Source organism: Hemitrygon akajei, chromosome 12 (genome assembly GCF_048418815.1).
Source record: "Hemitrygon akajei chromosome 12, sHemAka1.3, whole genome shotgun sequence".
Classification (NCBI taxonomy): Eukaryota; Metazoa; Chordata; class Chondrichthyes; order Myliobatiformes; family Dasyatidae; genus Hemitrygon; species Hemitrygon akajei.
Window position 1 is genome coordinate 43745255 of NC_133135.1, and position 20276 is coordinate 43765530.

The window sequence follows — 20276 nt, forward strand, 5'->3', positions numbered from 1 at the left end:
GGTTTTTTGGGTCAAGAGATTTACTTTCCACCTAAAGAACAAGGTGTTACAATTGTTGGTTCCAATCACCAAGACATGGAGAATTTAAGATTGAGGTAGATCAGTTTCAGTATCCAAATGGCTGCTGGGCTGTAGGCTCACTATTACAATTTATCATTACCATTAAACCCAGCACTCCTTACATTTCTCCAACATTTAGCTGTGTCCTACAATCAAGACAGATAATATTTTTAATGCCTCAGTAATTTCTTTATTTCCCAGGTACAAAGAATTTTTTAAGACACTCAATTATTTTTGCCACTCCCTTTTTACCTACTTGAAGTTCTTGAAATTCTTTTTTGTTTTGTTTTAAGTACTTCTTTCCAAGTCTATTCTTTCTCTGATTGTTCTCTGGCATTTCCCAAAACCCCCTCAAGTCTCAGGCTTACCGGCGAGGTCACCAGCCAAAGCACTGTTTCAGTTTCTCCCGCCACATATACTACCCTGGTTTGATGACTGTCACCCCGCAATGGAAGAGTGAGGAGAACAGGAAAAGTGTAGGATAAATCAACTGCCCAAATTCTGTAATCAAGTTAACAGGAAAGAAATAAAATGCAGAGCATTATTACCCATTTAAATAAAATTACCTCAAGTACTTTCATGAATAATTCTAAACCCTGATTTTCTATAAAGTGCTTGCAGGTGGTTGGAGATTCATCTGTCAGGTTCCAAAGTGCACTAAGTGTAAACTTTAACGTGGTGTCCACCAACGACTGACTTGTCTTCTGCTCTACTATATGCAGCAATTTCTGTAAGGCAGAACAGAGCACAGGAAAGATGTAATGGTTTACAGTTATCACAAGTAACTAGGTAACAAGTAATCAATTGTTAAGACCATGAGTGATAGATGAGATGTTGAGCACAAAGACATTGCCAAAAGTTTATATGAGAACTAACTTGCTCAGACCGAACAATACTACAGCTGGAAGTCTTCAATTGTGTACTTGTCAAGATAAAATTACTTTTAAGTCTTTTTTTTTTACATAGCATCTTTAATATCATCTGGATATCTCAATATATTTTATTGCCAATAAAGTACTTTTGTAATAGCAATTGCAATGTAGAACACACACCAGCAAATTTGTATGAATAAGCTACCACAACTTCAATGTAACTCTGACGATCCCAAAAACAGATTAGGGGATAAATTTTGACTAAGATATCAAGGGTAACTGAACAGCTCTTCTTTGGAGCAATGTCATAAAATATTATATGTATCCTCAGCTTTTAGGTTTAATAGTCAAAAATCACACATCCAAGGCATTGGCACTTTAGGGTGATGGAGGTTTCATCTTTAATTTTGTGAACATGCCTTTGCAGTAATTGAACATTCAACCTTAGAAGACTGTTCAAGTGAATGATATTCAGCAGGAGCACAACAGTTGACCAATCAACTAATGGCTCAATTCTTGTCTTGGTGTAGACTAGAAAGGAGCAAAGGTCAGATTGCAGTAGTGCATCCAGTCCCATTTAGCATCTGAAATACAATATTGGCTTCTCATAAAATGTTTGTGCCTAATACAATATACCAAAACAAATACTGAAAACAGGAAGAGATACACTAAATCTACATTCTTTAAGTTAGAGGATACTAAACAGGATCCAAAATTAACTTGCTACATTTTTCTAGATGACAGGTAAGTTAGGACCATCAGGAAGCTGCACAGTCTAGACTGCAATTCATCTTTTTGATAAAGGAATTGGGGCGTACGAACTGTTTTCTCAAGTATTTGAGACAAGAACATTTGAGGTAGAAACCAATATTGTATTTAAGATGCTAAACAAACTGATAAAGCCCATGTTCCTTTCTAAAGTATGTCAAGGCAACAGTGAGGCATTGTTTGATATGTCAATGCTTGAGCTCACTGGGATATCACTTGGTTTCACTGCCTTCTTAGAATAGGCATTCAGTTACTCCAAAGGCATGAAAATAAAATTCTACTTTATTTTAACCATTAAGACAGGAATTGATTAACTTAAATTGTGCTTTCCTAATGTACATCTGAATGAGTGTAACAGCAAAAATAAGCATTTCCAGCAAGCGCATCCACTTGACCAAGTGCAGTAATCCAATTAAAAACAAAAAGTGCAAATGGGAACTATTCAATACTTTAAATAGAAAAGCACAACAGGTGCTTGAAATCTTAATGAATATAAAGCACAAGAATTTCTCAGATTAAGCTGTAGCTCTAGAGAGGGGAAAAAAATTAACATTTCAGATCACTGACTTCATCAAAATGAAAAAGGCCATTAACTAGAAAGCTTCCTTCCATCAGATGCTGCCAAATTTCCTAAGTTTTTTCTATTTGTATTAAACTTTTCATTGGTTAGTTTTGTGGCTAATGAAAACATTTATGATACACAAAATTCATGTGGAATTGTTGTGTATTTAATATTTCAGTAATATTGTATGTTTATTGCTTGATTAAATGTTTGTTAACATAATTCATTACAGGTTATATGCAAAAGTACATGAATGGCATATGTCATTATGCCACCATGTCATATGAGTGCCTCACTAAAGTAACACCAAACTATCCATCTCCATCTGTAGGTACACACACGGTATATATAAAAGTTGATATACATTCTATACTGAGCTGGAGTTTATAGCTCAGCAGGGAGGAGTATTTCAGTAAGGTTTGAGTAATATTGTAAATATATTGTTTGATTAAGCATCCTTGTTTGTTTACATGGTTATGTGAAAGTACTTAAAAGGAATACATGATCAAACTACCACGTCATGCGTATGCCTCACTAAAGTAACAATGAACTAGCACACAACATGCCTGAGTGCTCATTTCCAACATAAACAATTGGAAATACTTCTCCCATGAATATCTGATCCAAACAGATCTGTACAAGTGTAGCAGCAAAAGAAAAACTAATTACCTTGACAATGAAGAGCTCGGTACCAAGTTGGGCAGTCTGTTCTGTTGAAAGCTATAAAATATGTTACATAAAAATTAAATGAATTCTCCATCCTCTGCCACTTTGATATCTTGGATTATTTCAATGAGGCCCAACTTGACTCAAAGTAAGCACTACAGATTTCAGACAACATGCCTTTTTCAACTGCATCAGAATTGACCAGGTTTTGATGAAGTTCATTTAACAGGTTGATGATCCCCGTTTCATTTCCCCCTCCCCCATTCTCAGCATTCTTTCATTTTGCATTCAGTGTGTACCTCATTCTCTGTTCACATTCATCTCCTTCCATTTACAAATCTTCCAGATAACTTGTAATTAACAGGCCCTTATCAACCTTTCTCAGAAAGCACTACTACATTTGTGTTATTCAAACTTTCTTGGTCTTCATTCATCACAGATAATCCCTTTATTCACTCTTACTTCCCTTTTTTCTGCAATTCAAAACATGTTTGATTTCCACCATTTTCTGGATTTTTTTAAAGAAATCCACCATGTCATAATTTGCTTTCCAATTAAAGAATAATTTCAGTTTCAGTATATTCAAAACATTAGCGGAGACTTTGTAGCAAGTTATACTAAGACACCAACATTTTACAAAGTTCAAAATTAGCTCAAAATGATGGATAAATTTTCCCTTTCACTGATTGCCAGAAGTATTTCAAATCCAGACTGTCAGCAAAGCTGTTGATGGGTAAAAGTGTTAAGCATAATATCACACACAATCAATACAAACTAAGGTTCATTCACTCAGAAAGAAGGGAACAAAAAGGCACGCGAAAAGTAGAGTTTGATGCTACCCCAAGGGAATGCTTGAAGTAGTTGTTCAGGGGCAAAAAATAGAGAACCTCACTTTGCATCTTGTTTGATGCAGATTTTGATATAAACTACCGTAACTTGCCTGACCAACAACCATATTATAGAATGAGACATCAAGTTAGAAATCACATTCAAAGCAACGTGCACACAAACATGTATACCTTTGCTGCTAAAATAGATATGATGGCCACTGCCATTCTCTGCATGTTCTGATCTTCATGGTTACAAAGCCATTGCATTACCAATTTTGCTGCCTCAAACCTGGGAAGAAAAAAAATGTTCATACGTAAATTTGGAATTAGTTTTAAAAATGCTTCAAGAAAGTGCACAAACTGCAATCCTATGTGACCACAATGCCAATAAAAAAAATTTCTGTTTCAAGCACTTGTATTGCTTTTATTACTCAGTTTCATCACTATTCCTCAGTTTTCTGTGCAAGTGCTTTCTGAGTCTCCCAATTTTTCATAAGACCACAAGACATAGGAGCAGAATTAGGCTATATGCTCATTGAGACTACTCTGCTATTTCATCGTGGCTGGTCCATTTCCCTCTCAACCCCACTCTTCTGCCTTATCCCGGAGACTTCTCATGCCCTGACTAATCAAGAACCTAACAACCTTTGTCTTAAATACACCCAATAATCTGGTCTCCACAGAGCTAACTGTGGCAACGAATTCCATTGATTCACTATCCTCTGGCTAAAGAAATTAGTCCTCATCTCTATTCTAAATGGACACCCTTCTTTTCTGAAGGTATGTCATCTGGTTTTAGACTCCCCCACTATAGGAAACATCCTCTCCACATCAATGTTCAATGAGACCCCACCCCCAATTATTCTAAATTTCAGCAAGAAAAGGCCCAGAGACACCATCGCTCCTCATAAGCTTTTCATTCTCGTGAACCTCCTCTAAACCCCTCTAATGTCAGTACATCCTTATTTAAAGGAGCCCAAATTTGCTCACAATACCAAGTGAGGTCGCATCTTGTAAAGCCTCAGCATTACATCCTTGCTTTTATATTCTACTCCTCCCAAAATGAATGCTAACGTTGCATTTGCCTTCACCACTAACTCAACCTACCAAGTCCCTTTGCATCTCAGACTTTTGAAATTTCTCCCTGCTTAGAAAATAGTATATGCTTTTATTCCTTCTATCAAACACTTCCCAACACTGTATTCCATCTGCCGTTTTTGCCCATTCTCCTAATCCAAATCTTACAGCAGCCTCCCTACTTCCTCAACACCACCTGCCTCTCACCTATCTTTGAATCATCTGCAAACTTGGCTACTAAACTGTCAATTCTGTCATCCGAATCATTGATTATACGTCATAAAAAGCAGCGGTCCTAAAAACAAATCCTCTGGAAAAAAACTAGTCACTGGCAACCATTCAGAAGAGGCTCCCTTTATTCCCACTCTTTGCCTCCTGCTAATCAGCTAATGCTCTAATGCTATTATCTTTCCTGGAGTACCACAGGCTCTTAACTTGTTACGCAGCGGCACCTTCTCAAGAGCCTTCTGAAGATCCAAGTACACAGCATCTGCCGATTCTCCTTGTCCTGCTTATTTCCTCAAAGAATTCCAATAGATTTGTCAAGGTCAGGATTTTCCCTCATGGAAACCATGCTACTGACTTTGGTCTATTTTATCACATGCTTCCAAATATCCCAAAACCACATCCTTAACAATTGACTCCAATCTCTTCCCAACCACTGAGGTCAGGCTAATTGGCTTATAATATCCTTTCTTCGCTTCACACCGTTCTTAAACAGTGGAGTGATATTTGCAGTTTCCCAGTCCTCCGAAACCATGGCAGAAACAAATGATTCTTGAAAGATCATTACTAATGCCTCCACAATCTCTTCAGCTACCATCTTCAGAACCCTGATTTTCATCATGTTTTTATTAGAAATCAGAGGCCGATGATCAACTTGCTAACACCAAAAGGATACACATGATCTACATTCCCATCTCTCCATTAGTCTCCAAGCTTTAAGTTTATCTAAAATTTGTTGCAATCCAATTCTTGTCATCCCAGGTCTTTACTTAGAAAAAGCTGTATTCATGGGCTACTAAGGCAGCAAAAGGAACCTATAAAGGACATACATTCCTCAACAATTTTCTAACCCTGTGAAAGAAGTCATGGAGTATCCTCATTCAGACTGGATATCAAATGGATTAGTTTTCTCAGTTTTTTCTCCTTTATGCTGGTGTCCTACCCTATGAGGGTGCATTAATTGGGATTCCTCAAGGCTGTGTGCTGAGCCCTCACCTATGACTGCCTTCCTGTACATGGTTCTAACTCCATAATCAAGTTTGCAGATGACACCACGGTGGTTGGCCTGATCAGAGGGGATGACGAGACGGCCTACAGGATGAGGTCCAGCACCTGGCCGCGTGGTGTGCTGACAACAACCTGGCCCTTAACACCCAGAAGACCATGGTATCATTGTGGACTTCAGGCATGCTAGGAGCCACACTCATGTCCCCACCTACATCAACAGAGCTGTAGTGGAGCATGCATCAAGCTTCAAATTCCTTGGTGTCCACATTTCCGAGGATCTCACCTGGTCCCTAAACTCCTCCACCCTGATCAAAAAGGCGCAACAGCGCCTTTATTTCCTGTGGAGCATCAAGAAAGCTCACCTCTGTCCCAGGATACTGACGGACTTTTACCGCTGTACCATTGAGAGCATACTTACCAACTGCATCTCAGCGTGGTATGGCAATTGTCCCGTATCAGACCACAAAGCACTCCAGCGTGTGGTGAAAACTGCCCAGCAGATTATTGGCACCCAATTTCCCACCATTGAGAACATTTACCATAAACACTGCCTGGACAGGGCAAAAAGCATCATCAAGAATGCATCTCACCCTAACCATAGACTTTTTATTCTCCTCCCATCCGGTAGGTGCTACAGGAGCCTCCGCTTCTTCCCTGAGGCTGTAACCCTGCCGAACTTCACATCACAGCACTAAGCAGTATTGCACCCATATCGTATTGTCTCAGTACCCTTATATTTGTATGCTGTAGCACTTTTTATTCGCAGTTATTTTGTAAATAACACTATTCTTTTGCACTTCTGGTTAGATGCTAATTGCATTTCATTGGCTTTGTATCTGTACTCGGCACAATGACAATAAAGTTGAATCTAAGCTCATCTAATTATAATTCATTTGGCTAACAATGTTAATGTCATGACTTATTTTTTATTTTATGGTGTTACTAAAGTTCTCATGGATCATGCTATTAGTATCGTAGATGGATTGACTTGCATTCATCCATTAAAGAGAAATTTCCTTTTATGTATTTCCATAAAAACCTTTAAGATTACTTGCCTGTTAAATGGGACGTCCTGTAGGATACGATCACTGCAAAGAGACAACAGGCAATTCTTCTGAAGCTAAAATGAAAATATGAAGAACAAGATTTCACAATCAGAAAACAAAGACCAAAATTCATTTGGCAAATATCACACACGTATTCTCTAAACTACATTTTGAACATGTGGGGAAAAAAGTGACTGAGGAAAGTAACAAAAAAAGTATCTTTTTTTCCTTCCAAGGTATGAACTCATTCTAAATGCAATGTAATATACGGTACACAATTCAGAGTTGGAATCCTGGCTGACATCAATTGGGTAAGCTGAGGATTAGGAACAAAAAAAACTTAAGAAATGAGTTGAGTTGGTTAGGATGCAGTCATGGGTTACAGATCAAAGGTGGAGTGAAGCAAAACTGTGAAGATTTTTTAGGGCCTTGACTGAGATATTTAAATCTTTACTGGCACAGGTAAGATGTTGGATGAATGGAATTGGCAAATATGATACCTTGTTCAAGGGCAGCAGGGATAAACCAGAAAACTACAAACCAGTTAGTCTACTGTCAGGGGTAGGGAAATCATGTAGGTAGAAATTTTTCACCCAGAGGGTGATTGCGATTTGAAATGCACTACCCAGAGTTGGTGAAGACAGGTACCTTCACAACATTTAAGAAGCACATGGATGAGCACTTGAAACACCAAGACATAAAAGGTGATGAAGCAAATGCTGGGAAATAATACAAGTAAAGATTAGTTCTAAATGGTCAGCATTCACATGTCACTGAAGGACCCGATTCTGTTCACTCTGTCTCTATAGCCAGGTATTTCTTATTTTGTAGTGATAGGGGATTCGATAGTTAGAGGTACAGACAGGAGGTTCTGTGGTCGCGACAGGGACTCCCGGATGGTTTGTTGCCTCCTGGGTGCCAGGGTCAGGGATGTCTCTGATCGTGTGCACAGTATTCTGAAATGGGAGAGTGAGCAGCCAGTTGTCATGGTACACATCGGTACCAATGACGTAGGAAGAAAGAGTGAGGAGGTCCTGAAGAGTGAGTATAGAGAGCTTGGTAGGAAGTTAAAAAGCAAGACCTCGAGGGTGGTAATCTCAGGATTGCTACTTGTGCCACGTGCCAGTGAGGTTAAGAATAGGATGCTCTGGAGGATGAACACATGGCTGACAAACTGGTGTAGGGGGCAAGGTTTCAGACTTCAGGATCATTGGGACTTCTTCTGGGGCAGGTGGGACATGTACAAGAAAGACGGGTCACACCTGAACTACAGGGGGACCAATATTCTTGCAGGGAGGTTTGTTAGTGCTATTGGGGGGGGGGAGGGTTTAAACTAGATTTTCAGGGGGATGGGAACCAGAGTAGATAGTGGAGCAGGGCTGAAAATAAAAGATGTTAAAGCTTCATGCAAAGTCACAAATAGAAGACAAACACGAGGAAATTTGCAGATGCTGAATATTCAAGCAACACACACAAAATGCTGGTGGAACACAGCAGGCTAGACAGCATCTATAGGGAGAAGCACTGTTGACATTTCGTGACGAGACCCTTCGTCGGGACTAACTGAAAGATAGTAAGAGATCTGAAAGTAGGAGGGGGAGGGGGAAATGCAAAACGATAGGAGAAGACTGGAGGGGGTGGGGTGAAGCTGAAAGCCAGAAAGCCAGGCAAAGTGAATAAGGATAAAGAACCTTGGTTCTCTAGGGACATTGGAACTCTGATAGAGAACAGAGAGTTGTAAGACATGTATAAGAAACAGGGAGCAAATAAGGTACTTGAGGAATATAAAAAGTGCAAAAGAAAGAAATCAGGAGGGCTAAAAGAAGACATGAGGTAGCTTCGGCAGTCAAGGTGATGGATAATCCAAAGAGCTTCTACAGGTACATTAAAAGCAAAAGGATAGTAAGGGATAAAGTTGGTCCTCTTGAAGATCAGAGTGATTGGCTATGTATGGAACCAAAAGAAATGGGGGAGATCTTAAGTGGGTTTTTTGCGTCTGTATTTACTAAGGAAACTGGCATGGAGTCTATGGAAATAAGGCAAACAGGTAGTGAGGTCATGGAACCTATACAGATTGAAGAAGAGGTGATTGCTATCTTGAGGCAAATCAGAGTAAATAAATCCCCAGGACCTGACAGGGTATTCCCTCGGACCTTGAAGGAGTCCGGTGTTGAAATTGCAGGGGCCCTGGCAGATATATTTAAAATGTCAGTATCTACAGGTGAAGTGCCGGAGGATTGGAGGTTAGCTCTGTTGTTCCATTGTTTAAGAAAGGCTCTAAAAGTAATCCGGGAAATTATAGGCTAGTAAGTTTGACATCGGTAGTAGGTAAATTATTGGAAGGAGTACTAAGAGATAGGATCTACAAGTATTTAGATAGACAGGAACTTATTAGGGAGAGTCAACATGGCTTTGTGCGTGGTAGGTCATGCTTAACAAATCTATTAAGAGTTTTTTGAGGAGGTTAAAAGGAAAGTGGACGAAGGGAAGGTAGTGGATGTTGACTACATGGACTTCAGTAAGGCCTTTGACAAGGTCCTGCATGGGAGGTTAGTTAGAAAGATTCAGTCGCTAGGTATACATGGTGAGGCAGTAAATTGGATTAGACATTGGCTCAATGGGAGAAATCAGAGAATAGTAGTGGAGGATTGCTTCTTTGAGTGGAAGCCTGTGACTAGTGGTGTGCCACAGGGATCAGTGCTGGGTTCATTGTTATTTGTTATCTATATCAATGATCTGAAAGATAATGTGGTAAATTGGATCAGCAAATTTGCTGATGATACAAAGATTGGAGGTGTAGTGGACAGTGAGGAAGGTTTTCAAAGCTTGCAGAGGGATCTGGACCAGCTGGAAAAGTGGGCTGAAAAATGGCAGATGGAGTTTAATACAGACAAGTGTGAGGTATTGCACTTTGGAAGGAAAAACCAAGGTAGAACATACAAGGTAAATGGTAGGGCACTGAGGAGTGCAGTAGAACAGAGGGATCTAGGAATACAGATACAAAATTCCCTAAAAGTGGCGTTACAGGTAGATAGGGTAGTAAAGAGAGCTTTTGGTACATTGGCCTTTATAAATCAAAGTATTGTGTATAAAAAAGATGGAATGTTATGGTGAGGTTGTATAAGGCATTGGTGAGGCCGAATTTGGAGTATTGTGTGCAGTTTTGGTCACCTAATTACAGGAAAGATATTAATAAGGTTGAAAGAGTGCAGAGAAGGTTTACAAGGATGTTGCCGGAACTTGAGAAACTGAGTTACAAAGAAAAGTTGAATAGTTTAGGACTTTATTCCCTGGAGCGTAGAAGAATGAGGGGAGATTTGATAGAGGTATATAAAATTATGATAGGTATAGATAGAGTGAATGCAAGCAGGCTTTTTCCACTGAGGCTAGGGGAGAAAAAAAACCAGAGGACATGAGTTAAGGGTGAAAGGGGAAAAAGGTTAAAGGGAACATTAAGGGGGGGGGGCTTCTTCACACAGAGAGTGGTGGGAGTGTGGAGTGAGCTGCCAGATGAAGTGGTAAATGTGGACTCACTTTTAACATTTAAGAAAAACTTGGACAGGTACATGGATGAGAGGTGTATGGAGGGCCGGGTGCAGGTCAGTGCATCTAGGCAGGAAAATGGTTCGGCGCAGCCAAGAAGGGCCAAAAGGCCTGTTTCTGTGCTGTAATGTTCTATGGTTCTATAGATATTATCTGACATGCTGCGCCTCAGTATTTTGTGTGTTGCTCAAGATTGTTCATTTTTTCAGTATCTGCAGCATCTCTTGCAGCTATCATTTCATTACCCTTTGTGCAAAAGGGCATTTGACTATAAGGCACCTCCAAAACAAGGCTCCAAAGTGAATAATGCACATGTCTCTGACACAAATCAGAATGGACGTTGCAGAGAGGAAAATAAGAATAGGGGGTGAAAAAATATTGCCAAGTGGACTCATGACAGCAAGGGCCTTATCAAATCTCACAAGTGTTTCTCAATTAGATCCAGAAATGATAACACACTTTATAAATTGTAAATCACACAGATTTTCAATTGCACAGCAATGTAAAGAAATGCTGTGCAAACATTTTTCCTCAATTTAGTTCTAGATATACAGTGTAGAAGGCCCTAAATCAATAGACTACAAAGATCTGACTTTTTAAATATTCAAACATTTCTGGCTTGTTATAAAATATTTAGAGACATTTATTAAGGTTGTACTGGTAACTGCATTTGTGTCTTCAAATATCACAACCAGTGTAAAGGAATCAAAGGTATTGCCTTAGTTGACAAATTATGGAAAACTTCTCATTAAAGATATGTAGCCTAAAATAAGGCAAAGTTTGAGATGATCAACTCTTTGGTAATGGTTAATGATTGAGGGTATAACATAGCCTTTTCAGCTCTTTACCTGTTGATGGTTTGGAAAATGTTCCATGGCTTTCAGCAAGAGACGTGTTACCTCCGTCAGAAGTCGTACAGGCATGCCAGCAGCCAAGTCCTGTTTTGTCAAATTGAACACACATGCACTTGCTGCTAGCTGCACTGGTAGATTTGTAGAATGGTTCTTCATTCCAGTGACCACAAGCTGAAATAAAAATGAAACTTGTGTTATGGCAGGCATTTTTGTTTCTAAACATTGCTTGGCTTCATTTCCTTCCTTTAAAAGTTCAGGCATCTCACATTTTGCAAAAATACCCTTTAAAACAGAGCTTTAACCAACAAATTTCCCTGCTATCAATAGGTGTTAATTTCAGAAGCTTTTCAGTCCTAAGTGAATGTGCTAGCATCCATGCTAGGACACATCAGAAATAACAAAAAAAAAGACATTCACAGATACACATGCCAAGATCAACAACTTACCTGTTTTTACAGAAAAAAATATTAATCACCAAAAAATTTTAAGCAACTGATGGGTCTGCCAGTGTTCCTCTATTTCAAAAGTAACATTCACTAAGAAATTGGTGCAGATTTTACAGCAAATGACAAAGCAAAGGCTTCTGACCTCACAGTTCCTCTAGAAAGATCCAGTGATATTTGTAGTGTGTTCTGTTCCCTTCCCTGTACTAGCTTGTTTGTGTCACTACAAAGTGATCCCAGTGTAGAAACAGCAATGTTATCAAGCTGGTTGAGTAAACAACACATTTAGAGAATCTCACAACAAACCAGGAAGGAAAAATATCATTTAAAAATAAATTTCTACTGAAACAAGTCACTTGAAAGCACAGCATGTCCAAAATTAAAAATAAAAATAGAAGCCAAAATATAAATTTACAAGAATTTTCTTTAGAAGCCAAGTATTTTTGAAATATTTGAGAATTACAATCTGCAAAAGTTTAGGACAAAATAATTACAGATTAGACACAAATACCTTATTTACTTATACCATAGATAACATTTTTAGGGTATTTTGCACCAGATAAATATCCCTCAATTATTTCAGTTAATGGTATAAAGCAGCAGTCCCAGTGAATCAGCAGGGCATTACTGAAAGGAGGTTTTGGATTTATTAACTGCACAAGAAGTTACTGCTTAGTCCCTTATCCCAAAGGACATCGTGAAACACCTGAAATTATCAGGTTTGGAATACAACTGTCAAATAGCGACAATTTTATTGTCATTCGCAATATCAAATGCTTATATAAAAGAGGTAGAATCCTGGCCAAACATCAGGCAATGTTAAACTCCAATGAAAATGATTTAATAAAGATACAACTTTCCAGTCAAGAATTGGCCCAGCCAATAACAGTAAATATAACAACGCTTCCACAACAGAAACCTTGCAGTCGATGCCATAACCAAAATATTGATATTAAACCATTGATTCATCCCAAAGAATCTAGAAATTCCCATTTTTACTCCCCTTGCCACTTGCACTGGATTGCTACTTCAAGTATGCATAAATCAATATAATGCAGAGTCGAAGACTGTGCACATATTATGCATTCATATATAGTACAATTGAGTGAAGGATTTATACATCAATGATACTTTTACTAAAGAGAAAATTACCTTGAGTAGCTCAGGCTGTGGCTTTTCCATACTGTGTGTGAGACTAAAAAGGTGGAATAATGCTTCCCTTACAAAAAATGCTCTTTCGCTGTATCGACGTAGAGCTTCAGAGATCTGCACTTCATTTGCTTCTCCTGAAACCTTTCAAATACAAAACAAGGGGAAATGGTCATTGATTCTGATTTCTACAAGTAAATTTACCCTTCTCTATTGTGTGACAAATTCAGCAGTCACATTCCTTACTAAATCAATTTTCATTAGAATTGTGGAATTCCATTAGAATACTAAACATTTTTATCAGAGCAATTACATGCATTCAATATGGATTCCAGATGGGATTGTTCAATAATATTGAATTTAATAAATTATTAGGCTTCCCTCTCATCAGTCAACAAGAGACATTATAACATTTTATAAATGGAGTTGTAAAAAGAGTTTTGATTAAAATCAATTTAAATAGACTCATTTCATCCATTGAATTTCACTGGACACCAAGTGCACTTCACAACAGTTATAAAAATCATTTTATTGACACATTTTCTCTGGGTCCACCACCTGTGTTTTCTCCTGGTCCTCTGGTTTCCTCCCACAGTTCAAAGACTTACCGGGTAGATTAATTGGTCATTGTAAACTGTCCCATGACTGGGTAGGGTTAACTGGTAACTGTAAATTGTCCTGTGATTAGATTAGGGTAAATTGGGTTTGTTGGGGCAACATGGCTCGAAGGGCCTATTCCACACTGTAGCATCAAATAAATATTAAATCCTCAGTCTGTATCAAATCTGGAGTAGTGTTTTCCAACACTATCCTGGCTGGCTGTCCTTCCTCTCCAAATACCAGCTCATCCTTTACTCTCATACGCCATCAGCCTTAAGCCGATTTGCACTGGCCTCAAGCATCCCAACTTTGTTTTCATTAATGTGATAAAATTGCTTCTGTCTTTACCTTCAGAGAAACCCTTTCTGACACATATAACATGGTTAACCACGCATAGCAGCCATGGGTAACCAAACCAAAAAAATAAATCAACACTCTTGGAAAGAAATGGGCTATCTCATCATCACAATATTCTAAATTATAATGAGTGTTAAAGATTAGTTTTCTATCATGTCTAATTTAGGAACAAGCAGGATTCTAAACACATGAGTGTATATCAATCAATGCTGATTGATTTTTTTTAAAAATGTATTGATATGCAAATTATTTAAAAATCTGCAGCATGTGTATTTTTTTGGCAAGGATACCCATTTACATAAAAAGAAAACTGGAAAAGCACTAGAAACTCTCAATAGCACAGGTAGCACCAATAGAAAAATAAACTAGGTTACCACTTCAGATTGACAACCTGTCCAACCTACTGCCTGTTGCAGCACATTTCATTTTTATTTAAGGTTTTCCAGCAACCACAGTTTTTTTTATATTAAAACTTTTACTGCAACATGATCTCCCTTGACCACCTAGTAATCTTTCATTCTTTTTCTTTATCAAGGACTTGCACTGTTCTCAAGTTCATGTAGATATTCCCAAGTAACCATAAACAGTGCATATTTATTCAGATTTATTTGCATGGTAAAACATTGCAGTCAACACCAATCTAATGGCAACATAAGGGAACAGCTGTTTCATTTGCAAAAAAAATTAAATATTTAATGTTGTTTATAAAAAGACAATACTAATACTTGCAACACACACAAAATGCTGAAGGAACTCAGCAGGCCAGGGAGCATCCATGGAAAAAAGTACAGTTGAAGTTTCAGAATTCCTCTAACATTTTGTGTGTGTTGCTTGGATTTCCAGCATTTGCAGATTTTCTCTTGTCTGTGATTTCAATACTAATACTTGTTGTGGCCAATATTAAATGACTAAATCCACTTGCCTATCTTTTCTGGAAAAGATGTTTACCCAGAATTACAAAGTGAAAATCTTCTCATGGACAAAAATGGACATTGGTTATCATAGATAATTCTCCACCCCGTTTCAATGTCAATACATCACTGCATCAATGTCAATACATCACTGCATTAAACAGCCTCCAAATCAACAGCAACATAACCTTATTTACGTCAAAGGCCACAAATTCAGTTACACAAGAATATTCCTCAAAACAAAAAAAAAGGATTCCAGGAACAATGATGGGAGATTTAATCTGTGTCAAGAACAAACTCATGCCAAACATGAGCTAGATGCAGATAATGTTAAAAGAATGATGTTTAATTTCCCCCCACTTATTTCTATAAACATGGGAGGATACTAGAAAAGAACTTGGTAGCTAAAATACAATCCAAGTCACTGCATTAATTTCAAATCACAATATCTGGAATACCAGTGAAATAAAATCACCACTTCTGCCTCTTTATTTATTTCATCAATAGCCCTTACTATTTGACTTTGCCATCAATTTAAACATGGAAAGCTGATCAAAGCAATAGACTAGAGCAGATTTCCTATGTACCAATTCACACTCCGCAATGTTTCAATGAACACGCAGTCTTTCACACAAAATAATTGCTAGAATTGAATGCAACAATTTTATGAAGCTTTACAGATAGCAATAACTTTCCAAGCATAAACACCAAGGTTGAGTTCTTAAAATATAAAGAAACAAACCTTTAAGCTTCCTTCTCCAGAGAGGAACTCAGAGTAGCCAGCATCAGTAGCTAGCAATCCCATAAACTGCATTGTAGGCCGGTGCTGAACAAACGCCTGAACAGCTTTATCTGTGATGTGCTTCCTGCCCGAAATATCCAGCGATCGAAGATTAGGTAGTATGCCACACTGTCCTAGTAAACGAAGTGCAATATCAGAGGTAAATTGCTTATCATCAGAGATGTCCAAGTGTTGCAGGAGCTTTAGTTCCTTAATGATTTCTAAAATTTGAGTAGTTGTCATTTTCAGGCATTTGAGGTGGTGCATGGTCAAAGATTTAAGCCTGTCTTTACAGGTCAGAAGTGGTGTGATGTCAGTAACAGAAGTGTTTGAAATATCTAAACTTTCCAATTTTGAAAGTGAAGTAACATCTCTAAGATCATCATTGTAGAAGAGAACGTTGGTAACACTTAAAACACGCAGGCCAGTCAGCTGGCTGAAACATCGCTCATAAGGGTCTTCAAGAGACAGCGTTAATGAATTCAACACAAGGCACTGCAAGTACTGTTGATTCCATTTGTTTGTCACGAGTGCATTTACAATGTCTGTTATTGTGATATCTGCATTTACACCAGAAGCATCCAGTTCAATAAGCTTGTGGTGGCAGAATGCTTTCCTGAATGCTACTGCTGACAGTTTAGCATTTCGAATACAAGCTCGCTTCAGGCGCAGTAGATCATTCCTGCGGAAAATTCCCACTGTCTTTTCATTCAGCACACCTGTTGCAAAAGAAATTGTGAGGAATTAACAGGGGATTGTGAACTGAAAGTTTTATGACTTATATTATGTCAGCACTAAGGGAAGTGTGAAGGTTATCATGAATTGACACGTTTGCAATATTTAGAGTCCTTACTCATTTTCAAATCTCTTCACTGCCTCGTTCCTCAATATTTCTGATCTTCCCTACCCTGTAGCACTCCAAGCACACCCTCAGATTCTGATCTTAGTCACCCCAAATTTAATTGGCATTAGTATCTCTACCTGTCAAGATCCCAAACTCCCTCCTCAAGTCTCTTACCCCCAATTACCCTGAAAACCTCTTTAATACATTCTTTTGTGACTAGGCATCTTTAATTCTTGCTTCCCCTGTCAGAAGCAGTAGAATCATCTATTTTATGTAGTATTTGTACTAAATTTAATCTTATAAGGCTGACTCTACAAACAGGGGAGGGAGGGAGAAAGAAAGAGCACAATTCTGAACTTGATCTCATTGTGTTATTAACCAGACTCATTGCAAAAAAATCCAAGAAATATTTAACCATGATGTGATGTCATACATCTTTCCACCACGATATTATGTTAAGCAACCAGAGAAACAGACAACCACTGTAAGTATTGCCAACATCAATAGTCCAAGCACTGTCCACATCAGCAAATTATAGACAAATTAATTTTATATTCTCTTCAAAAGTGATTATTTGATAAGAACCAAGTCTTAATTCCTCTAGAACATTACTATTTCCAGCAAAATACAGCAGAGGGGAAAGAATATTTAGAAGTAAACTTTCAGAAACTATTTTTTAAAATGTAACTAGGTATAAGACTACAGCATCCAGTTTGATTTAACTTTTCACTCTGTTCTGAGAAAATAGTCAAATAAACAGATGTAAAAGGACATGGAATCAATAAAAGTACTGCACTGGAATTGAAAGCAATGGTTAAAGTTAGCAGCTAGAAACTAATTAATCATTTAATTCACTGCAGTGACCATTATAATTTGGCTCACCTGAGCTCCAAGCTGGTGTGCTTACAAAAGGGAAAAATAAATCAATTACCACCAAGAAAATGTTAAGAGGATCACCAATCATCTAATTGTGAGGAGTGAGGAGAGGGGAGAGATAGAGAAGAAACTCTGTCGAGGGCATTCCTCTATGCAAACATCCTTTCACTACCCCTTTATAGCATTTTCATCAACTTAGAAGTCTAGGGAGAAAGTTTGAAAGACCATGTGCTGGTATTATTACACACTAGCCTTTGGTAAAGCAAAAGAGAATGTCATTATTTGTTATGTGTAGACACAGCGGTTTTGTACAGGGAAGAGAATAGGTGAAACATTACTTGCAAATTGAGATACAACATGGACAGGAGCCACAGCTGAGTATTTTTCAATTATTCAAAAAAAAACTTACCATTCAGGGACAGTTTTTGCAGTAAACGATCGGCCAGTTCTTGTGGAAACACCACAGCTTCCTTAAGACAGAATGAGCCATCTGTCCTTTCCCAACAAAACTTACTTAAATTCACCCTCAAATAGTCTAAGCAGATATCGGTTAATGAAAGAGGAGAAAAATCTTCCTGTTGATACAAAAAGAAACAAAGAGCGGCATAAAATATCTTAAATCAACTATGAATATTTGTATTTGGTGACTGCTGTGTAATTTGGGGGGGGGGATGCATTCCTAGACAATGGTCCACATCGTGATCTGCTGTAATGCAAAGTTGCATCATCTAATCTTGTGACATAAAAAGGAAAGTTTAAAAACTATTTACTTTTTATTTATAGGTTTATTTACCATCAGCTGCCAGGTGTAAGCCCTCCTTGCAAAACAAGGCAGCAACTCTTGTGCTTTTTAAACACAAGAGAAGTATTTCCACACATACCTAACAACCAACTTTGCCACTGTTACTATTCTAGAACAGCACAGCATATCCTGAAAGCAACCTAATGCATGAACCTACCAAAATAATGTGAAATCACAGGCACAAAACGTAGCCTCTAAGGTTAACAGCAATTATAAGTATAATGCGCTGTAATGGCTTCTCTGTAATGTTCACTGCTGAGGTAACAGTTTCTCTGTAGCAGCAATGTTTGGGTTATGGCTGGAGATAACAGGACTGTGGTATGCATGTTAGCCAATCAGGATTTTGTTGCTTTGTTTTGTGAATCTGGAAGAGACAGTTTCGTGGTCTTTTGCCAGGGAGAGATGAGGAGAGAAGACGCGAATGGAGAGATTAGGTAGACTGCAGGACGGGGTGGACTCGGAGCGAGGGTCTGAAGGGCAGCGACGATCAGAGGAGGTCAATGGCAGATGATCGACTTATCAGTGAGCTCCTACTTTGTGCAATAGTCAGTTAATAAGATTGGGCCCTTTTTTCCCCCCCATTTCTTTACTAACCATATAGTCAAAGTTAAGAATAATAAAGCTTAATCGTTTAATCGCATATTGTGTTTTCCAGGTACTGATTTGTAATGGGGACACATCGCATAGCATCCCCCCAAACAAGATTTCTTAAGTTTGGCCGGGCCGGGGGTTATCACCCCCCTTATATTAAGCCACTAGCCAAAGTGAGAGTTACATAAGGCACACTAACAACAGGAATTTTTACATATTTAAAAGACAGATCTGGTTTTTGTAACTGGACTAACAAGCTCAGTAACAAGCAAACAACTGAAACAATCTCTTCAGGAGGAGCCTGGGAGCCTACAAAACCACAACACAATGTAAAGAGATAATGGATCCTGATAACAAGGAGACCCAAGTTAGGGCAGAACTACTGTACATCAACAGATGCAACATATTGCAAGGAAATGACGGAGACTTGCATATTTCAAGCAAAGCAGGCACAAGGATGATTTACTAACAGAGCACAAGGAGAAAGATTAGGTGGCTCCTAGAGGAATTTGGTTATTAGGTATAAAGTTCCTGTCCTTGATACAATTACCATGGTAACTAAAGTCTTCTCTGAACAAAAGTGAGAACTTTGATAAAAGACCACCAGAGGTAGAGGTTTGTAACATACATGATGATCATGCACGCAAGCTGATGCCACTGATCATACACTTTCTCATCTTTGTTGTCATTTCTTGACCGAGTCTGTGCACTAGTGGAGGTCATACCATTTTAATAAAGGTGTGTACAAAGCACAAACTTCTCTTTCCAGCAAAAGTCCTTGTCAATATGAAAGACTGACTGCCTGAGAACTGGCTTCATGAGTAATTCTTGTTCCACAGTATTTGGCTTTACAAATGACATTTTCCCCATCAAGGCATATGGCATACCCGGCACATTGTTTGGGCTCTCATACCTGATGCAAGTCAGCTGACCATTGCCCACCCAATGGGAAATCATACCTCAGAAGTCAACAAGACGAATCCAATTTGTACAAGCTAAGGAGGGCCATGACTATAAAGACCGAGGTTCCTGAATAAGAGTATATAGCGAGCATAGGTTCTGGGAAATGGACTGAAAGAGCCTTTGACCAGAGCGTTTGGAAACATAAGTTAATAGACCAAATTAAGGAAAGGCAAGCTGTGAACAAGAATTACATTTACCGATGAATATTAATCAGATTTAAAAGTTACATTAATAATGGCTAAGATTAGATAATTATTTTTGATTGAAGAAGTTTGTGCTTTTATTTGTGAAAGATATAGGATAGTTTGCATTGTATGACATCAGTAAAGTGGTCCTGGAATGTCACTGTTGATGTACAAGTGAGGCAGTAAGCTAAGGAATGGACCTCAAATAAGCAGAATGAGTTAAAAGCAGATCGTAAAATAGTTAATGTGACTTCCGAGTTCGC

The 20276-nt window shown here is 38.3% G+C and overlaps 1 protein-coding gene across 1 annotated transcript in view; it reads right to left on the reverse strand.

The window, feature by feature from the left end:
• zyg11 (zyg-11 family member, cell cycle regulator) overlaps positions 1-20276 on the reverse strand; it is a 40491-nt gene that overhangs the window by 12236 nt on the left and 7979 nt on the right. Inside the window, exons 2-9 of the mRNA XM_073062991.1 lie at positions 17882-18047; positions 15714-16471; positions 13107-13247; positions 11506-11682; positions 7124-7188; positions 3948-4047; positions 2932-2982; positions 627-788 (exon numbers count right to left, since the gene is read on the reverse strand). Coding sequence (XP_072919092.1) covers positions 627-788; positions 2932-2982; positions 3948-4047; positions 7124-7188; positions 11506-11682; positions 13107-13247; positions 15714-16471; positions 17882-18047 — 1620 coding nt within the window. The remainder of the gene's footprint in view (positions 1-626; positions 789-2931; positions 2983-3947; positions 4048-7123; positions 7189-11505; positions 11683-13106; positions 13248-15713; positions 16472-17881; positions 18048-20276) is intronic.